Here is a 17625-nt window from a genome sequence, read left to right on the forward strand (position 1 = left end):
AGACCTACTCAGAAGGCTGATCGCCACCTGATCTGTATCCCATGTATCTGGTTTTGTGCATGTGAGATGCTGTCAGTGGGCGTCAAGCGCTAGGCGGTTAGAGGCTCATTAGTATAATTTTGCAATTGTGATCCGGGAGAGATTGCAGCTGCAATGGCATTTGTGTCTATCTCTGGATCAAGCCTATAGCTCTTGCCTATCCTGCATCTCCTGCCATGGGCTGTAGTAAAGCTGTACTGAGGGCCTGATTCAGAGTTGGGAATAGAGAGAGACATAGCACTTAACTGTGAACCTGGACAAACCATATTGCAATGCAAGGGGTGTAAATACATAGATTTTTAACATGTGGGATAAATACTGGCTGATTTTGCATGTAGCCCACAAATACTGCACAGCTTTATTACTGTACAGTTTAGAAATCAGTTTGGACACCTCCCTCCCAAATCTAAATCTCTCTGCACATTTTAAATCTGCCCCACCTGCAGTGCAGCATGGTTTCACCAAGATGATCAGTTGAGCGATATCTCTCTCTATTCCCAACTCTGAATCAGGCCCTGAGCCCTCTGCCTACAGCCGCCCCTCTCACAATGTAAAATGAACATATATACTGTATTCATGCAGTTAAACCTGAACAGTGAAAATTACTATTTGTGCTACTCTGTTAAAAGCTGACTATGATGATAATAATAATAATAATATAACGATAGCTACCGTAACATTACATAATATAACATTACCATTATATACTATTACAATGGCAAGTAAGTGTTAGGGAGGGGGCTTCACCTGTTGTTTTCCTGGATCTTTGTTCTTGAATGCAATATCGGCATATTGTAGCTCTGGCTGTTCCTGTAATAAAATATTAATACGGGTTAGAAAAAGTCTGATTTTTCCAGGTTGTCATTTGCTAACATATAATGGTGGCAGTCTGCCCTTCTATACGTCTAGCTGTGCTTCTCCTTTTGTATAGCAGTATCACTAATACATGCTCCTACCTTGCCAATATGGTGCTGGTTACTCTACATGTCCTCTAAGCTGATCAACTGCTCTGATGTAGCCACGGTCATCCCAAAGCGATGATTCAAACTATTTGAGTTAAAGCTGCTCTACTTAGCAATGCTTAAAATCATTTGCTCAATTTCTAGGTATCTTTAGATGATAATGGCCTTACTATGTGGAGTTTGTATATTCTCCCTATGATGGCGTGGGTTTCTTCTGGGTGCTCTGGTTTCCTTCCACAATCCAAATATATACTGATAGGTTCACTGGCTCTTGACAAAAAAAATAACCCTAGTGTGTAAGTGTGATAGGGAATATAATATGTGATAATATGTGATAGGGGATATAATATGTGATAGGTAATATAATATGTGATAATATGTGATAGGGGATATAATATGTGATAAGGACTGATGTGAATGGCCAAAAATTGTCTGTAAAGCACTGCGGAATATGTGTGCGCAATATAAATAACTGGTAATAATAATAATCTACACCACTATTATAATAATAATAATAATAATAATAATAATAATAATAATAGTAAATTACAGTAATGTGATTACTAACCATAGATGGAGAGCCACTATGACCTAAATGGAAAAAAAAGTACATTTAATTATTAATTACATTATTTTATTTGTTACATTATCTCTTCACATAAATGAGACCATAAACAACAGTAATGGCGTTTGTGAGTCTGCATTTGTTCTCAGCAAATTAGAACTGTTCCACCTAAATTGGGTAGTTGGGAGGTATGAAACCCATAGAATCAAAACAGGCAGTGAAAGCAGGGCCGCAACTAGGGGGGGGCTGGAGGTGCACGTGCCCCGGGTGCGCCGCTGTACCCAGTGCCAGTGACCTCCAGCCCGGCTCTGCAGAGAGGCTCCAAGCCGGGCGCCCACTGGTAATATTTATTACCAGCGGGCACCCGGCTCCTTCTCTGCAGCGGCGCGGTGTAGCCGGAGCCGGAGGCTGGAGTTCTCTCCCGAACTCCAGCTTCCGGCTCTCCCCATGGGCACTATGGGGGAGACGTCATGATGTTTCCCCCATAGTTCCGAGGAGCAGCCGGCGGACCGGATGCGATGCTGGATGCAGGAGCAGGGTTCAAGGTAAGTATTTTTTTTTTTAATAAGCTGCACTACAGGGGCATTATTATGGGGGCAGGGGCATTACTATGGGGCATGGGCAATAATGGGCATTACTAATGGGGCATGAGCACTACAGGGGCTTTACTATTGGGGCATGGGCACTACAGAGGCATTACCACAGGGGCATTACTGTGGGGGCATGAGCACTACAGGGCATTACTGTAAAGGCACTACAGGGATATTACTATGGGGGCATGGGCACTACAGGGGCATTACTATGATAGCATGGACACTACAGGGGCATTACAACAAGGGCATTAATATGGGAGCATGGGCACTACAGGGGCATTACTATGGGGGTATTAACATATGGGCATTACAATATGGGCACTACTACAGGGGCATTGCTATGGGGGCATTACTATGGGGGCATTATCATATGGGCACTACTACAGGGGCATTACTATATGGGCACTACTACAGGGGCATTACCTCAGGGGGCATTACTATAGGGGCACTACTGCAGAGGGAATTACCAGGGGGGGCGCCAAATTACTGTCTTGCCCCTGGTGACAAAAATCCTAGTTCGGCCCTGGTGAAAATTGCATCAGGTCAGCAGCATAAGGGGAAATGAAATGTACACTCACTCAGTTATGGAAAAATTCCAGGCACAAATATTGAAAAGCTGGGACATCCCTTGGAAAATAGGTGCTACCAAGTTATTAAAACACACTGGATCTAATGCTGTAGTCCAATTAACCTTCTGTGAGGGTTAAAAAGATAATATAGCCAATATGATACAAAGAACTGCGCAATGGAAACAGTTACTAAATTGTCACAGTATAAACCATGTTTATTTTACTTATAAAAAATGTATCATCCAGACAATACAATACAATGTATCAATATGTAGCAAACATCACATTAGGCTTAAAAAGAGGAGAAAGATAATAATAATTAAAAAGTAAAGATAAAAAAAAATAAAAAAATCTCACAAGATTTCAATATATATGTCCCTTAATGGATACCTGTCGAAATAAAAAAAATTGGCACACCTCACAGTCTGATTCAGCTGTGCCAGTGTCCCAAAAAACAGATGATCAATAAACGAGGCCTCCATTATATACGGGCTTGCGTGCTTGGGGATCTAAGGAAAATGAGGAGTCACAAATTGATTTAGCCAGGGTGCTGTGTACTACCTTGCGCAAGGAGTTAGTTTATGGGGGGTTAGGGTTGGGCACTAAGGAGAGGTTAGAGTTAAATTATGAGGGGTAAAGGTTAGACTCTAGGGGAAGGTTAGCGTTAGATTATGGGGGGTTAGGGTTATGCACTAGGAGGAGAGTTAGGATTAGGCTACAGATGCAGGGAGGTTAGGGTTAGGTACTAGGGAGAGGTTACAGTTAGATTATAGGGTGTTAGGGTTAGGCACTATGGAGAGGTTAGAGTTAAATTATTGGGGTTTAGGGTTAGGCTCTAGGGTAAGGTTAGAGTTAGATTAGGGGACTAGGGTTAGATACAAGGAGGAGAGTTAGGGTTAGGCTACAGATGTAGGGAGGTTAGGGTTAGGCTCTAGGGGAAGGTTATAGTTAGATTATGGGAGGATTAGGGTTAGGCACTAGGAGGAGTGTAAGGGTTAAATTATGGGGGGTTAGAGTTAGGCACTAGGGAGAGGTTGGAATTAGATTATGGGAGTAAGGGTTAAACACTAGGGAAACCGTACAAATGTGTGATCTGTAGATTGAGAAAGCTCACACCATTTGCATTAAACGCTATGAGCGTTGCTTCACTTTTTTGCATACCTGTAACTTCCCTGTTCTGAGTTTGCGTAAGAACTTGTAGAGTACAGTACGTAAAAACCTAAATCATTATTTGCCAGCCTAGCCACACAAAGGCACTCAGCCGGTTTATTTTTATTTTGGCTTTGTAAGCCTAATGCAAATATTAAGAGCTGAGCGTGTAATAATGATGTCGTGTTTGCAGAATGGGAAGTTGCAGAATGGGAACAGGCTTATAGGCAGGAGTACAGAGATGAGGGGCAGGGCACTATGTAAGCTACACAGGTTGGGCATGAGAGGGCGGGAATTCTACTTTGCATAGCATTATTGGAACCTTAATTTGTATAGCTTAAGTTATACAGACTCCATTACAGCTGATCTATTTTAATTGATTGTATACAGATGCAGTGGGAGCTAGCACCACGGAAATCTACAGTAAGTTCAATGGCATAGGTGGTGGTGTAGGTGGTGGTGTAGGTGATGGTGTAGGTTAGGGGTGGGCAATAAGCGGTCCTCCAGGTGTTGTAGAATCAAATCCCAGCATGCCCTGCCACATTTTTGCTATTTAGCCATGCTAAAACTATTGCAAGGCATGCTGGGATTTGCCACTTATTGTCCACCCCTGGTATAGGTGGTGGTAGGGGATGGGTACGGGATAGATCAGTGAGATGGAACACATTTGATGAATGGGGTAAGAGCTGGGTAAGTAGGGTAGGTAAGGACACAGAGCAGGGATTGTGAATAAGGATTAGGGAAGGAGGAGCTGGGAGTGGGGCTTGGGAACAACAATAGCTTATCTGTCTTGCAGATCAGGAAGGTCTGAGCTGGACTGGTGAGTCTATTAATATAGGGGTATGTCTGTGATTGGTGGCTCTCTTTAGGGCACGTCTGTTTACCCAAGAAAAGCTATGTGCTGTACTGTACATGATTAGGGCATTCACTTTTGGGCTTTGCTGTTAGCATTTCGCTTACCTAAAGAAAACACTTTTCTAGAAAGCGGATGACAGAAACTAGATGTAAATCAGGAAGGAATCACCTCAAACTAATTTCTGTTGAACTTTCATCATTTACATCTACATTCCACTTCCTCATCTCATGGTCTGCACTTCCAAAATACCATTATCATAACACACTGAGTGAACATGAATCCTCTTCCCCTATAGGTTAGACACACAAACCTGTCTTCTCCACAGGACGGCACTGTGATCACAGACAAGGTTACACAATACCACATGTTCCTATGTTTGAGAAGCAGAACTCAGAGGCTGCTTTCTTATTCTTACTGTTTGTTAATGATATGCAGTAGTTTTGTCTTCCCATGAAATACAGGATAATTACATATATTTGGAATATAATAATAATAATGTAAATGGTGTTTGCATAATATGTTCTGCAGATGCTTATTAAAACACATAATTGTGAAGTCAGGCATACAGTATGTGGCTGGCTGTGGGGGTGGGGTGGGGGGTTTGAGGCATTACCAGAAGTCTTTAGGTAACTGCTTATGTTGTGGGAAGGAGATAGAAGCATTTCACTTTTTGCTACAGTATGTCGCAGCACAATGTAACAATGTATTTAATCATAAATACATGTATGCAACAATCTTTAATAAGTATATAATCACACAGCATGAAGTAATAAAATGTCTATAAGCTAGAACATCCTTGAATCTTTGGAAACTTCTTTATATTTATTAAAAGGTTCTAACGTCCAGACTGAATCAATCCTAGTATAGTTATAATATTAAAAGCCCTTATTCTATAGTCACAGCAGAGTGTACTTGGAATAGATTACCAAAGGTGAAGATAACTTGACTCTCACTTGCGGGATGTTGGGACTCAAGAAGAGTTTCCTGGTGTGGTAGCAGTCCCTCCATGTAAACTGGAATGGGTAATAGTGTGATGTAAATCGTGTGACTCTTCCATGACCCCAAGTTAGCAGGTGCAGTTCTCAGAAATGTTTGAGCAATAAGATAGCTATGTGGGCTTGTAACAAAATGTCCAGTGGTTAGTAGGTCTAACGCATTTCACCACTATCAGCACCTTATCAAAAAGGTGGCCTCTGGTATTTACTCCTGATGTTCATCTCTGGTGTTTAAATGGTGTTAAGTGCTCTAGAGTCTATACTGGGTTTGCAACTTATATTTGGACTGAGTCAAAGCAGTGCAATTGTATATAACATAGGTTGTGATTCAGCATCGGATGGCATTGCAAAGCTGCACGCAGGCAGGCTTTGCAATTCCGTTCTTGCTAATATGGAAATGAAGCAGGAGGTGTATGACACCCCCTGCGGCATTTGTGATCGCAGTCCTGCAACTGAGGTTGCAAGCTGGGATCACCATTGTGACCATCGGCACCATGCTGTTGGCTAGCTGAGTAAACCTCAGCTTCCTCAGGCTGGCAGGCTTGCGAGGCCAGGAAGCTGCATCCGTCAATGCAGTACCTGGCCTAGCCACTCCCGGAAAATGGGGTGGACACGACCCCTGTTTCCAGAAATGCCGGCCAACTTTGCCCCTGCACCACCCCTTAAATGCCATGCAGGGTCCGATTACGCAGGACCCATTCTGAAACAGCATACACTATTGTGCTTTCCTATATATATACATAGATATATATTTTTATTTTATTTTTTGTTTACATTCTCATGATAGAATATAGCAGAAGACAAGAACACTGTTGGAATAATACACACTATATTCTGGAGATATATATATATATATGTGGGGCAGCACAGATGGTGTAATGGTTAGCATTACTGCCTCACAGCACTGAGGTCGTGGGTTCAATTCCCACCATGGCCCTAACTGTGCGGAGCTTATATATTCTCCCTGTGCTTACGTGGGTTTCCTCCGGGTACTCTGGTTTCCTCCCACACTCCAAAAATATACCGGTAGGTTAATTAGCTCAAAACAAAAATTAACCCTAGTATGTGTGTGTGCATGTGATAGGGAACATAGATTGTAAGCTCCACTGGGGCAGGGACTGATGTGAATGGCCAACTATTCTCTGTAAAGCGCTGCGGAATATGTGTGTGCCATATAAATAACTGGTAATAAATAAATAAATATATACATATATAAGAATATATAAGATAAAGAAGATTTTATATGAAGGTAAATCATCAGTGAATATACTGGCTTAATTCTAAGTCAGGTGTGCGTCTGTGCGTCTTTTGCCGATATTGCTTCTGTGACTTTATGCAAATACTGCTACAAGCCCTTCCCCAGTGTACAGTCAGGAGTCTGCATGTGTGAGGACAGATACGCCCACTTAGAGCTGCCACTTGGTGTGTCTGTAGATGTAACCGTCAGTCGCTCCATTGTTACTTGTACCAGCCCCATGCTACTATAGGAGCAGATTGTCTGTCAGAGTATTGTCTCCTGTGTGAAGGATTAAGCATCTGTGTACATAACAACTTCTGCAACATGCTCACGACACTTCCATAACACGCCCAGAAGACTGACAATCTCCATGCTTCTGCAGAGCCAGCTTCCTGTCACCTTCCAGTCACTGCCCAAGAATGCAAAATACATTTCATAGACATTTCTGAGGCTGTGCATCTTAATCACAGCTGCAAGCCTGTGCGCAAGTGCTCTGGAGGGATGCGCCCTGCCACTTACTGTAGACACATGTGCAGTATAAAAAAGAATGCTCAGCTGCGTCCATCATCGACATTGCCTCTGACCCAGAATCAGGCCTTTTATGTTCTAATTCATGATATTGGCAGAATTGCCTGATATCGGCTGAGCTATTGCTGCATTTGTGGGCGTCTTACACTTTATACACTAAAGACAGATATGGTTGATGCAACTTACCATTGCTAGTTGGCATTTCCATCACTGAATTCATGTTACTTGAAGGCCTGAAAAATAGCAGTGATTTCATCAAAGACTATAGATGCACTCCTCAGTGTGACAATACTAAAAAGAGAGACTTGCCAGGTAGAATATCTAAATCCTGGGACTATCCTTGGTAGGGCTGGATTAAGGGGCCTAGAGGAGAGGGAGGGGGCAACATAGGGCGGTCGCCCTGGGTCTCCCACACACAGGGGGGCCACCGAGCATGGTTGGTCTGACCCTAAAATTGTCAAGAGCATGTGCCCAGCACCTGTTCCTGGCACGTGTGGTGAGGTCAATGGCTGGGGAGGCACACATGGAGATGGGTCTGGGTGCTGGGAGCCTGTCTCACCCCCTCCTCACTGTAACTCTCCTCTAACTACACTAAGTTTCAGTATCCATTGATTCTCCTACCTGCGTCACTGTGTCTTCTCTTGTTTCTGCTGACTGAGCTGAGTGAGCTCCATTCTCTAAACACTGCAGTGCACTTCCTGGTCACATGACACATATTCAGAGGCATGCCACTATTAGCTCTCTTTCTGTGCAGCTTACTGTCCATGGTTTGGCCCCGTCCCCAGCTCTTGAAGCAGTGTCTGACTATACAGAAGCGAGGTTGAGCTGTTGCTGCTTCATCTCTTGTCACCCTGCAGTACCAGGGTGCTTTACAGAGATGGTGAGTATTAACTAAAAAAATTATTACAGTAAACAAAGAATATGTTTATGTTATAAAGATCTTCTTTCTATTATTCTAATAATTTTTATACCAACTCTCTGCCTCCCCTGCCTATCCTCACTGAACGTCCCTGGTTCCTGGACAGGGGCAAATGTGTTCTGCATGCACAGTACATACAGAGGAGAGTGGCTCCTGAGTCTCCTCATCAGCCTCATGTGACACATCACATCTGTGAAACTGATGATGGGACTCGGGAGATGCTTTGAGCTGTATGCATTGTGCAGGCAGAGCACAGAGCTGGAAATATTCAAGTGGAGCCTGGCCATGCCATGGGAAGTGAGTACTCAGGGGCACTGGGGAGGTGTGGGGTGGCACTGTGTAGCAAAAATGGGGCACTGTGGGGCAGGGTTAGGGGCATAGTAGCAGTGGGGTGTAAATTGTATTGATGGGGCTCCTACAACTTAGTTACCCCGTGGCACCACAAGCCTTAATCCAGCCCTGAACCTTGAAAAAAAAAGACCTATTTGGTAACTATGACAAAGGTGATAGACCAGAGGTTCCCAAATGCAGTGCTCAAGGCTCCCCAACAGTTCAGGTTTTAGAGATATCCATGGTTGAGCACAGGTGGTTAAATCAAATTGACTGAGGTACTAATAAAGTCACCTGTGCTCAGCCATGGATAGCTCTAAAAACCTGAACTGTTGAGAAGCCTTGAGGACCACATTTGGGAACTTCTGTGATAGAGTGAACAATGAGATACAGTACAATGAAGAACAACATAGAGGAGGAACAAACAACAATAATTCTGCAAGAGCTACAAGGACCTAGGTTATCTACTCCAGCTGACTATTAGGAATTGAGATGTTGTTTTATGTTAGTTACTTACTTTTTGCGCCGTTTACGTACAATGAACAGATAATATAATGCAGCAACAAGAGCCACCACTAACAGAACTGCAACCAGAATTCCTATGATAAGTCCTACATTTGTGCCAGGTGGGAATTCTGTAAAAAAAATGTAGTACAGTACAAATTAGATTTGTAGGAAAAGCTGAGAGCAAATAAAATTAACATCTTAGGCTATAAGGTGACAGCTCTGCAAGTAGAAACCTTTCATCTGTGTTACTGTATAAAACTTTGTATACTGAAGGTGAGTACAAGAAATAGGGTGCTAGTATAGTAAATATTAAAGGGGTTCTAGTGGCAAGTGCAACTACAATACAACATCTCATGCACAGATTTTGGGGGCAGGAAGGGGTGAGTGTCAGGGACAAAGAGGCCTGTCTAGTGAATGAGTCTGCCTTATATACATTTCTAAAACCCACCATGCAACAAACCTCCTCCAACAATCATAGATTCCCTTACAATTGTCAATCACCCAGCCCCCAGTTAAAGACCTTCAAGGGGGTTGTAGTATCAAGCAGTGTGAAGAGTGGAGAAGTGGACCAGGGGAGTAGTTGCCCATAGCAACTACAGATGTATGCAGACCCCCTTATTTTGGTTCTAAATCATAGTCGTGTTTTGGTAAAACCAACCTCAAGTGTTATGGTTTTGGTTTTGCATTCCTTTAAAAAATTATAAAAACAGCTAATCTCTTGTAATTTGGACCTGCTTTTGTTCCTATAGTACTATTAACTTCATTAACATTCTTTTCCATTCATGTTTTGACCACCACACAGCACCTGAAATCACGATTTATATGCAATCCAAAATACGCAAGATCCAGTTTTTTTAGATCCGAGTTTCAAACTTGCGAGAAGACCCGAGTCAGGACTCGGAACCCCCAAAGTGATCTAAGCTGGGACTCTGTTAGGCTCAGAACCCCAACTTCTGTATTTAACGGCCATCAGGCTTAAAAACAGCCTTTAGTTTCCTGGTTTGTATTGAGTCTCTGATGTACAGTGCCTAAACACTAATTACCTTCCACGGAAACATTTTTACATAATTTCATCAATAAACAAATGAATTGTGAAAGTAATTTAAGTGTTGATTGCCCATAGCAACCAATCAGATTCTACTTAACATTAATCTAACACCTTCTAGAAGATAATAGCTAAAATCTGATTGGCTGCTATGGGCAACATCTCCACTTCTAAAAACCCGTACTTTAGTAAATATACCCCCAGGTGTCTACAATTTCCTTCTAGGTTAAAATACATGTTATGGAGCGTACACACGGTCAGATTTGTCAGACTTGTCAGATTTGTCAGATGAACGACTGAACGATTTGAACGATTTTACCAAAGTTTTGAACGATTTGAATGATTGAACGATTTTTGGCTGCATTAAAATGAATGGAATCGTCCAAGTCTGACTGCAAACACATCAGATGTCAGATATCGTTATCTGACAAACGGGAACGCGCATCGTTGATCGTACCATCGTTCAGGCATGTCAGATATGAACGATTTTCCTTCAGATATGAACGACTGAACGATTTTTAAATCGTTATCGTTCATATCTGAAGGAAAAATCTGATCGTGTGTATGCACCATTACTCTACAGGAGATTTCCAATTGCATGATATTAATCATTAAGGAGTCTATTTACTAATACGCTGCGTTAATGCCAATCCTGCTTCGCCTGCTACCGCTGTGAAGCAGGAGATGGCTAACGCAGCACTTACTAAAAATAGACCAGCCGTGGAGGGTGAACGTTTAGTCACCCCCTCAGTGGTAACAGCTGACACTCCCTTCCCCTGACAGCCCTGTGTGTGACTCACCATCTCCAGGCTCCGGCCGCCAGCAGCAGCAACAGCAGTGACTTTTTTTTTTTTCAACACACTTTATTTAAAAATGGCCAACCTGACACAGCTGAAGTCCTGCTTCTCCAGTGAGGAGTAGCAGATATCAGCAGCTACAGGAGGCGATATCAGCGCTGGGGAAGTCAGATGACGGTAAATGACATCTCCTCTTAGTAATACCTGGGACATAGGTGTTTATGGCAGCGCTAAGTGCCCTAGGTCCAGTGTGATATTGTAGCCTGCACTTAGCGCTGGCAGGCTATAGGCAGAGAAAATCCCTTTAGTACATACTGAGAAGCGGTATGTACAGGGATTTTCTCTGCCTTTAGCATTTTTACCCCTTTTCTCCCTTTAGTACATAGACCCCTGAATCACATAACAGGAGAAAATAGAGAAACCATATATTAAATATTGTATGCAGCTTCCAGTCAGCAGGAACTAATAGGATCAAAAGAATGGAAGAAAGATGATAATTTAAGAATACCTTTCAATACTAAGTATAGTAGCCAACATCAGGAACTAGAAAGAATAATAAAGAAACATTGGGGACTATTACTTAAGGATCCCATTATTGTTAAGTATCTTCAAGAGAAACCTAAATTTGTCTACCGTAAGGCGGACAATATATGAAAACACATAGGGGTAAATTTACTAAGATGGGAGTTCTATTAAGAAGTGATGTTGCCAATAGCAACCAATCAGATTCTAGGTATTATCTACTAGAAGGTGTTAGATAAATGAGAAGTAGAATCTGATTGGTTGCTATGGGCAACATTTACACTTCTTAAATAGAACTCCCATCTTAGCAAATTTACCCCATAGTGAGGAGTTCTCTGGACACACAACCGATGATTAAGCCTATTAAGTCTAAGGGGTCAATTTACTAAGCAGTGTTAGGAGACAGAGTGAAAACTGAGAAGGTGCCAGCCAATCAGCTCCCAACTGTCATTTTTCAAACACAGCCTGTGAGATGGCAGTTAGGAGCTGATTGGCTGGCACCTTATCACTGATCACTCTGTCTCCTAACACTGCTTAGTAAATAGACCCCTAAAGGTTTTTATCGATGTGGCCAGTGCCCCATGTGCAAAAATTGTAAAAGCACGTATTCAGTTATTACAAAATACATTTCCAGTTATAATAAAAAAGAATTTGAAATTATAGCATTATAACTTGTCACAGCAAAAGTGTAGTTTATTTATTAAGGTGTGATTGTGACAAACAATATGTAGGGCGGACTACGCATAAACTAAAAGAGAGAATGGCTGAACTTCTCCGAAACATTAAAAAGGGCCTTATAACACATGGAGTTTCAGCACATTTTAAAGATCAACATGAATGCAATCCATCTAAGTTCATTTCTTTCTGTGGTATACAATTGGTGCCCAATTATTGGAGGAAACAATATGGAAGAACGCTTAGCCAGGACAGAGATGAGTACTATCTTCAGTTTAGGCACTTTTACACCTAAAGGTTTAACCTTAGAGTTCAAAACAAAATGGTTTCTATAAGATATTTAAATCCCATACTGTCCGTTTGACATCTCCTGTATGAATTTTAGTGTACTAGTGAACATTCTCATTTTATGTTGATGTAACATTTTTGTATCTGTTTTTATGGAACATGTAATTATTTATTATGTAATTTATCACATTGTTTAATCATTTTGGGCTTGATTTTGGCCCGCTCGCGAGCGCTGAGCACTCGCAAGCGGGTCGATGGTGCCCAAGTGCGCATGCGCACGATGGAGGCGGCTCCGTCGTGCGCATGCGCAGACCCGAATAACGACGGCCAAGCCGTCGTTATGGGTCTCGCACCAAAGGGGGCGTGCTGTCGATGGTGAGTGACAGCACGCCCCCTTTGGTGGGCGTGCCGGGGGCGTGGCTGCCCAGACGGAGGCGTTCATATGGATGGTCTTGACCATCACGACCATCTTTTTGGCCGCTCGCATAAGCTGTGGGTGGTCACCCACAGCTATGCGAGCGGCCAGGAGGCTGCTCCAATGATAGGTAGGATGGCCCTGATTCAGAGCGAGCGCAGCGTTATGTCGCGTCACCATGAGACGAGCTAGTCCCATCACGCTTGATGGTGATAGATGTAATACCACTTCCGGTGGACACACTGTGCTTTCCAGACTATGGAACACACAAGCCGTGGTCCCGGAAGTAAGTAAGGAAGACCTCCTTGATCCTTATAAGGACCATGAGAATAATGGACACGAAAATCCTGGTAATAGAATATAAGGTATGTATAATGTATATTATACAGTATAGATACCTTTTTGGTTATATTGTTTATAAAGATGACCACACCCCCTATTTAAAGGGATTTCCGGTTTGGGGGTATTTAAGTCTGCTCCATGGCCCTGGCAGTGACACCTTAAAAAAGACATTGATCACACCCCTGCCGGGGACACACTAAACGATGTCGCTCATGGAGCGAACCGTCTAGTGTGTATGCCCCTTAAATTATTTGTCCTAGTGATGGTGAAGCTATGTATGTACAGTACAACATACATCCTACACTTTCTCTTAGTAAAATAATATAAATCAGCAAGAACAGGTTGGGATAACTTTCTTACACTTTTGTCACTATTTTATTATTAGAGCACGAGTTATTGTTTTTCAATTCTGTACACTACTCCTTCACACTTCTTATCACCTCCCTTCTTTTATCATCATTTATTTATTTTCACTTTTCCCATTACAAATTATCACTTATGCATATCACATTTTTACACCATGCAGAATGATTCATTTTTTTAGCATATTTTTAATCTTGATCATTTTTTATTTTCTTCATTTCACACATCAATAATTTTTGTACATTAAGTATAAATTTAATTTTATCAAATAATGTGGGCTTTTTTTATGTATCTACACTGATAATATCTATTAGTTTCTATAGTGCAGTATTTAATCTTTAATTTTTAATGTTATCATCTTTCTCACATATTGTACAGTGCATATTGTATGCAAATGGACTGTTTTTGTAATGAGAGGAGATTACTTTTTCTGAACCCCCCCCTTTTTTAAGTAATTTCCATTTATCTCTGATTATAAGTTATACTATACTTACCTTGATTTGTTACTAGAATAAGTATCTCTTATCATAAGTTATACCATACTTATCTGGTTTCGTTGTTAACATCAAATCCTGACCAATATTCATTTATATATTTTTCTTAAATTTAATAATGCTGTGTAGTACTGTTTCCATGAGTCAACATTAAGTAAATTAATTGATTATAGTAGGGACGGTTTGTGTTGCTATGTTTTCTTTATAGACACTAAATCAGCCCTCAGATGTGTGATTTATGGCGCTATTGGAACATTATTTCCGCAGTTGGCATTGGAGGATTACTCTGTCTATCAGAGCATCCTATCCAATCATGAGATAGCCGGTGGGATTTATTTCCGGCCACAACATCAACACGTGAGCCCTCTTGACAAAGTCTCTCAGGCGAAACACACGTCGGGGGACGGGAGTCCCTGTGCACACAGGCACTCTGGATCACACGGACGGCAGCTCAGGCATTATTTTTCTCTTCCTCTCCCCGCTGATTGCGCTACCAGGTATTTTCTGTACTATCCTCCTTTCACCAGACTCTCATCAGTTGCCAGCTATGTTGTTCCCACCCTGCAATACTGCGGCAACAGGGGGATCCCACTGCCTGCACTGACAGCAGAGAGAGTGCTTTCTATATTTCACTGTGCTTTGGGACGGGGACTCTCATTCCCAGTCCTATGCTTATGTAAGACTGGCAATAGCAGATCCACAATTCCCTGTAAATGCACAGATACTTTCTTTTCAATTTCCTGCGATCTGCCATGGGGATGATTTTTGAATAATGAGGGATATCTCAGATTTTCTGTCAATTACCAAACTGTCAGGTCCGTGTTATCACTGCATTCATTGAAATAGGCAATGATTTATGTATTAATTATTGACATTTATATTTAAATTTATTTTTATTTTCGCCTTCTACACTATTTTTAACTAATATAGAGGGTTGTCTCATCATGTCCTTGTGATTCACACACGTATGCACTTTTGCACTTTGTATTGATGCACCTATAGTATTAACGATGCATGATATGAGAAATGGTCATTGTTCATGCATGCAATGAATATTCTGATTTAATAACTGTTTGACAAATTTGTTTCATATTCTTTTCATATTTATATTAATTTAAATGACATTGTTGTGTTTAAGTTTTATCTACAACATCTACTTGACTTGTGTAGGTTTGCATTTTTGCACTGTACATCAATCATAGTGGTACCACAAAGTTATAGCATGGGAATAATTAGTGATCATATACACAAGGAAGATATTGATTGGATGAATTGTTTTATACCAAACTTGTATTCTTTCATTGTTATTCTCATGTGTATCAACACTTAGGATTTTTTTGCTGCTATTTTTAGGATATTTTTGCGCTTAGCACTTTGACATTTCATTTATTGTTAATCTATATATCAATGGTATCTTTCAGATATATGTGTATTAATTTTTGCTGCTATTTCTAGGACATTCTTGATTGCACTAACACTTTGATTTGTTTGCTGCTAATTCGAATGGGTATGGTATCTCTTAAATACATAAATGATATATGATTGCATACCTTCCTATTTCTCATACTAGGTGTGATCACACTCTAGTTTCTTTGGTTTAAACATGATGACCATATGATGTGTTTTTTTGTACAAAGAATGTTTAATTTATTCAATTAAAAGTTACATTTTAATATATGTGACACAGTGTGCCTCAATCAAAGGAGTTACTTTTCTCTTTTTTCCCTTGTACTCAGTTTATTACTTCTTGAGAGCACCTCTGTCAGACATAACCATTGCATCATGTGATTATATTTTCTATAATTTAGAGAACACATTGTCTGTATTTACTTGTGCTGCGTTCCCCTTTTCCCCATCATCCCTTACCCCTGTTTATTGTATTGGGTTTTTTTTGCTTCCCTGATTTATGTACAGATGTGTCCTCATCCTCATACACCTGTGCTCAAATCATGCCACGGACCTTGCGACTTAGCCACACTACACATCTTTTTCTTTGAATATGCAACATAATGGCATCACTTAATGGCTTACTAATCTATTGACCACATTTGTTAGTTCATGGTAACTGATCTGCCTGTGAGTATATAAAATGCTGATTTTATACCTTTTATATACTATAATTATGGCAAGCATGTGCATGTCATAACTGCTAATTTGATAGATACATATTTATAATTATTATTATTATTATTCATTTATTTATATGGCACTACAAGGGTTCTGCAGCACCTAACAAAGTACATAAACAAATGAGCGAACAAGAAACCAGTGACTTACAGTACATAACAATGCAGGACAAGGACATGGTTATACACATTGCACCATTAGCGATCATAACACTCAAAATAAGCAGCAGCAGCAACCAAGTGTTAGGTGCCCTTGTGGGGAGTTTGGAGTAGATGATAGTATAAGTAAGGAAAGGAGAGGCACATAAGGGAAGAGGGCCCTGCTTGTAAGAGCTTACATTCTAATGGGGAGAGGCATACAAAGGGCCATAGCTAGGGAAGTCTGACCAGTGCCATGGCACAGGGCACCGCAGGGCAGGGTGCGATGTTTGGGCCTGTCAATTTTCCTGTTTATTATCATTCTCACTTGTAGCTTCCTCTTCTTTTATCCCCAGCATCTCCTGGCCTCTCCTATCTCTTCTTTGGCCCTTCCCCAGGAGGCTATGGCCCTTTTTCAAGTGCACTATCTTATGTCCATATTTAAAAAATGGGGTGCTCTCTCTGGCACAGGGCACCAAAAAGTTTAGTTACGGCTCTGGGCATACAGACGGGTGACACAGATGGAGTAGATAGACAGAGAGAATGGAGAATGGAGCAGCTGGTTAGAATGAGGGCTGGAAGGATTTTATAATAGTGCAGTGACCATTTCTTCTCATGTGCTTAGTATGCAGTATGCTGCTTTGTTAGTGCCAATACACATATTAATGGTTAGTGAAGTGCCATTACATATATCTGCCCCCCCTTTATATTTATCATTTGGGCTTGTTTCTTTCTGCACATTCCTTCTATTTTTAGAGGGTCTGATTCTCTTTGCCCCATACTATATTTTTTTATTTATTCATGCCTGGTCCTATCTGACACCATCCCGTATATAGTTGTTCATGTGGGCCTTTTTACAAATGTCATACACATCATTAAGCCTCCTCTACCCCACCATTTTCTTACCTTATGCCATTGGTTCCCAAACTTGGTGCCCTAGAGTACAGTATCAGCATTGTTTTCATGGTATCCCTAGGCCAAAATTTTTAATGAGAAATTCAACAAATATTATTATATGAAGTAAATTGTACTTATATGTCATCCTGAGGTTCAGTTATGTGATGGTAGACAGGATTGCGTTCCTGTTTGTACACATATTTTATGATTGGCAGCCACCTATATTGGTTTTGCCTATCATACCCATAGCACTCCTGCAAGTGCCCCATGGCAA

At 41.2% G+C, this 17625-nt stretch overlaps 1 protein-coding gene across 1 annotated transcript in view; it reads right to left on the reverse strand.

Moving 5' to 3' along the window:
- Positions 1-768: 768 nt before the first annotated feature.
- The window catches only part of LOC148435695 (cell adhesion molecule CEACAM7-like), a 36790-nt gene continuing 19933 nt past the window's right edge, over positions 769-17625 (reverse strand). The window contains exons 3-6 of the mRNA XM_088465636.1: positions 9260-9377; positions 7680-7726; positions 1570-1592; positions 769-849 (exon numbers count right to left, since the gene is read on the reverse strand). Of these exons, the coding sequence (XP_088321762.1) occupies positions 769-849; positions 1570-1592; positions 7680-7726; positions 9260-9377 (269 nt within the window). The remainder of the gene's footprint in view (positions 850-1569; positions 1593-7679; positions 7727-9259; positions 9378-17625) is intronic.

This window comes from Taudactylus pleione, unplaced genomic scaffold (genome assembly GCF_031769625.1).
Source record: "Taudactylus pleione unplaced genomic scaffold, aTauple2 ptg002060l, whole genome shotgun sequence".
Taxonomy (NCBI): Eukaryota; Metazoa; Chordata; class Amphibia; order Anura; family Myobatrachidae; genus Taudactylus; species Taudactylus pleione.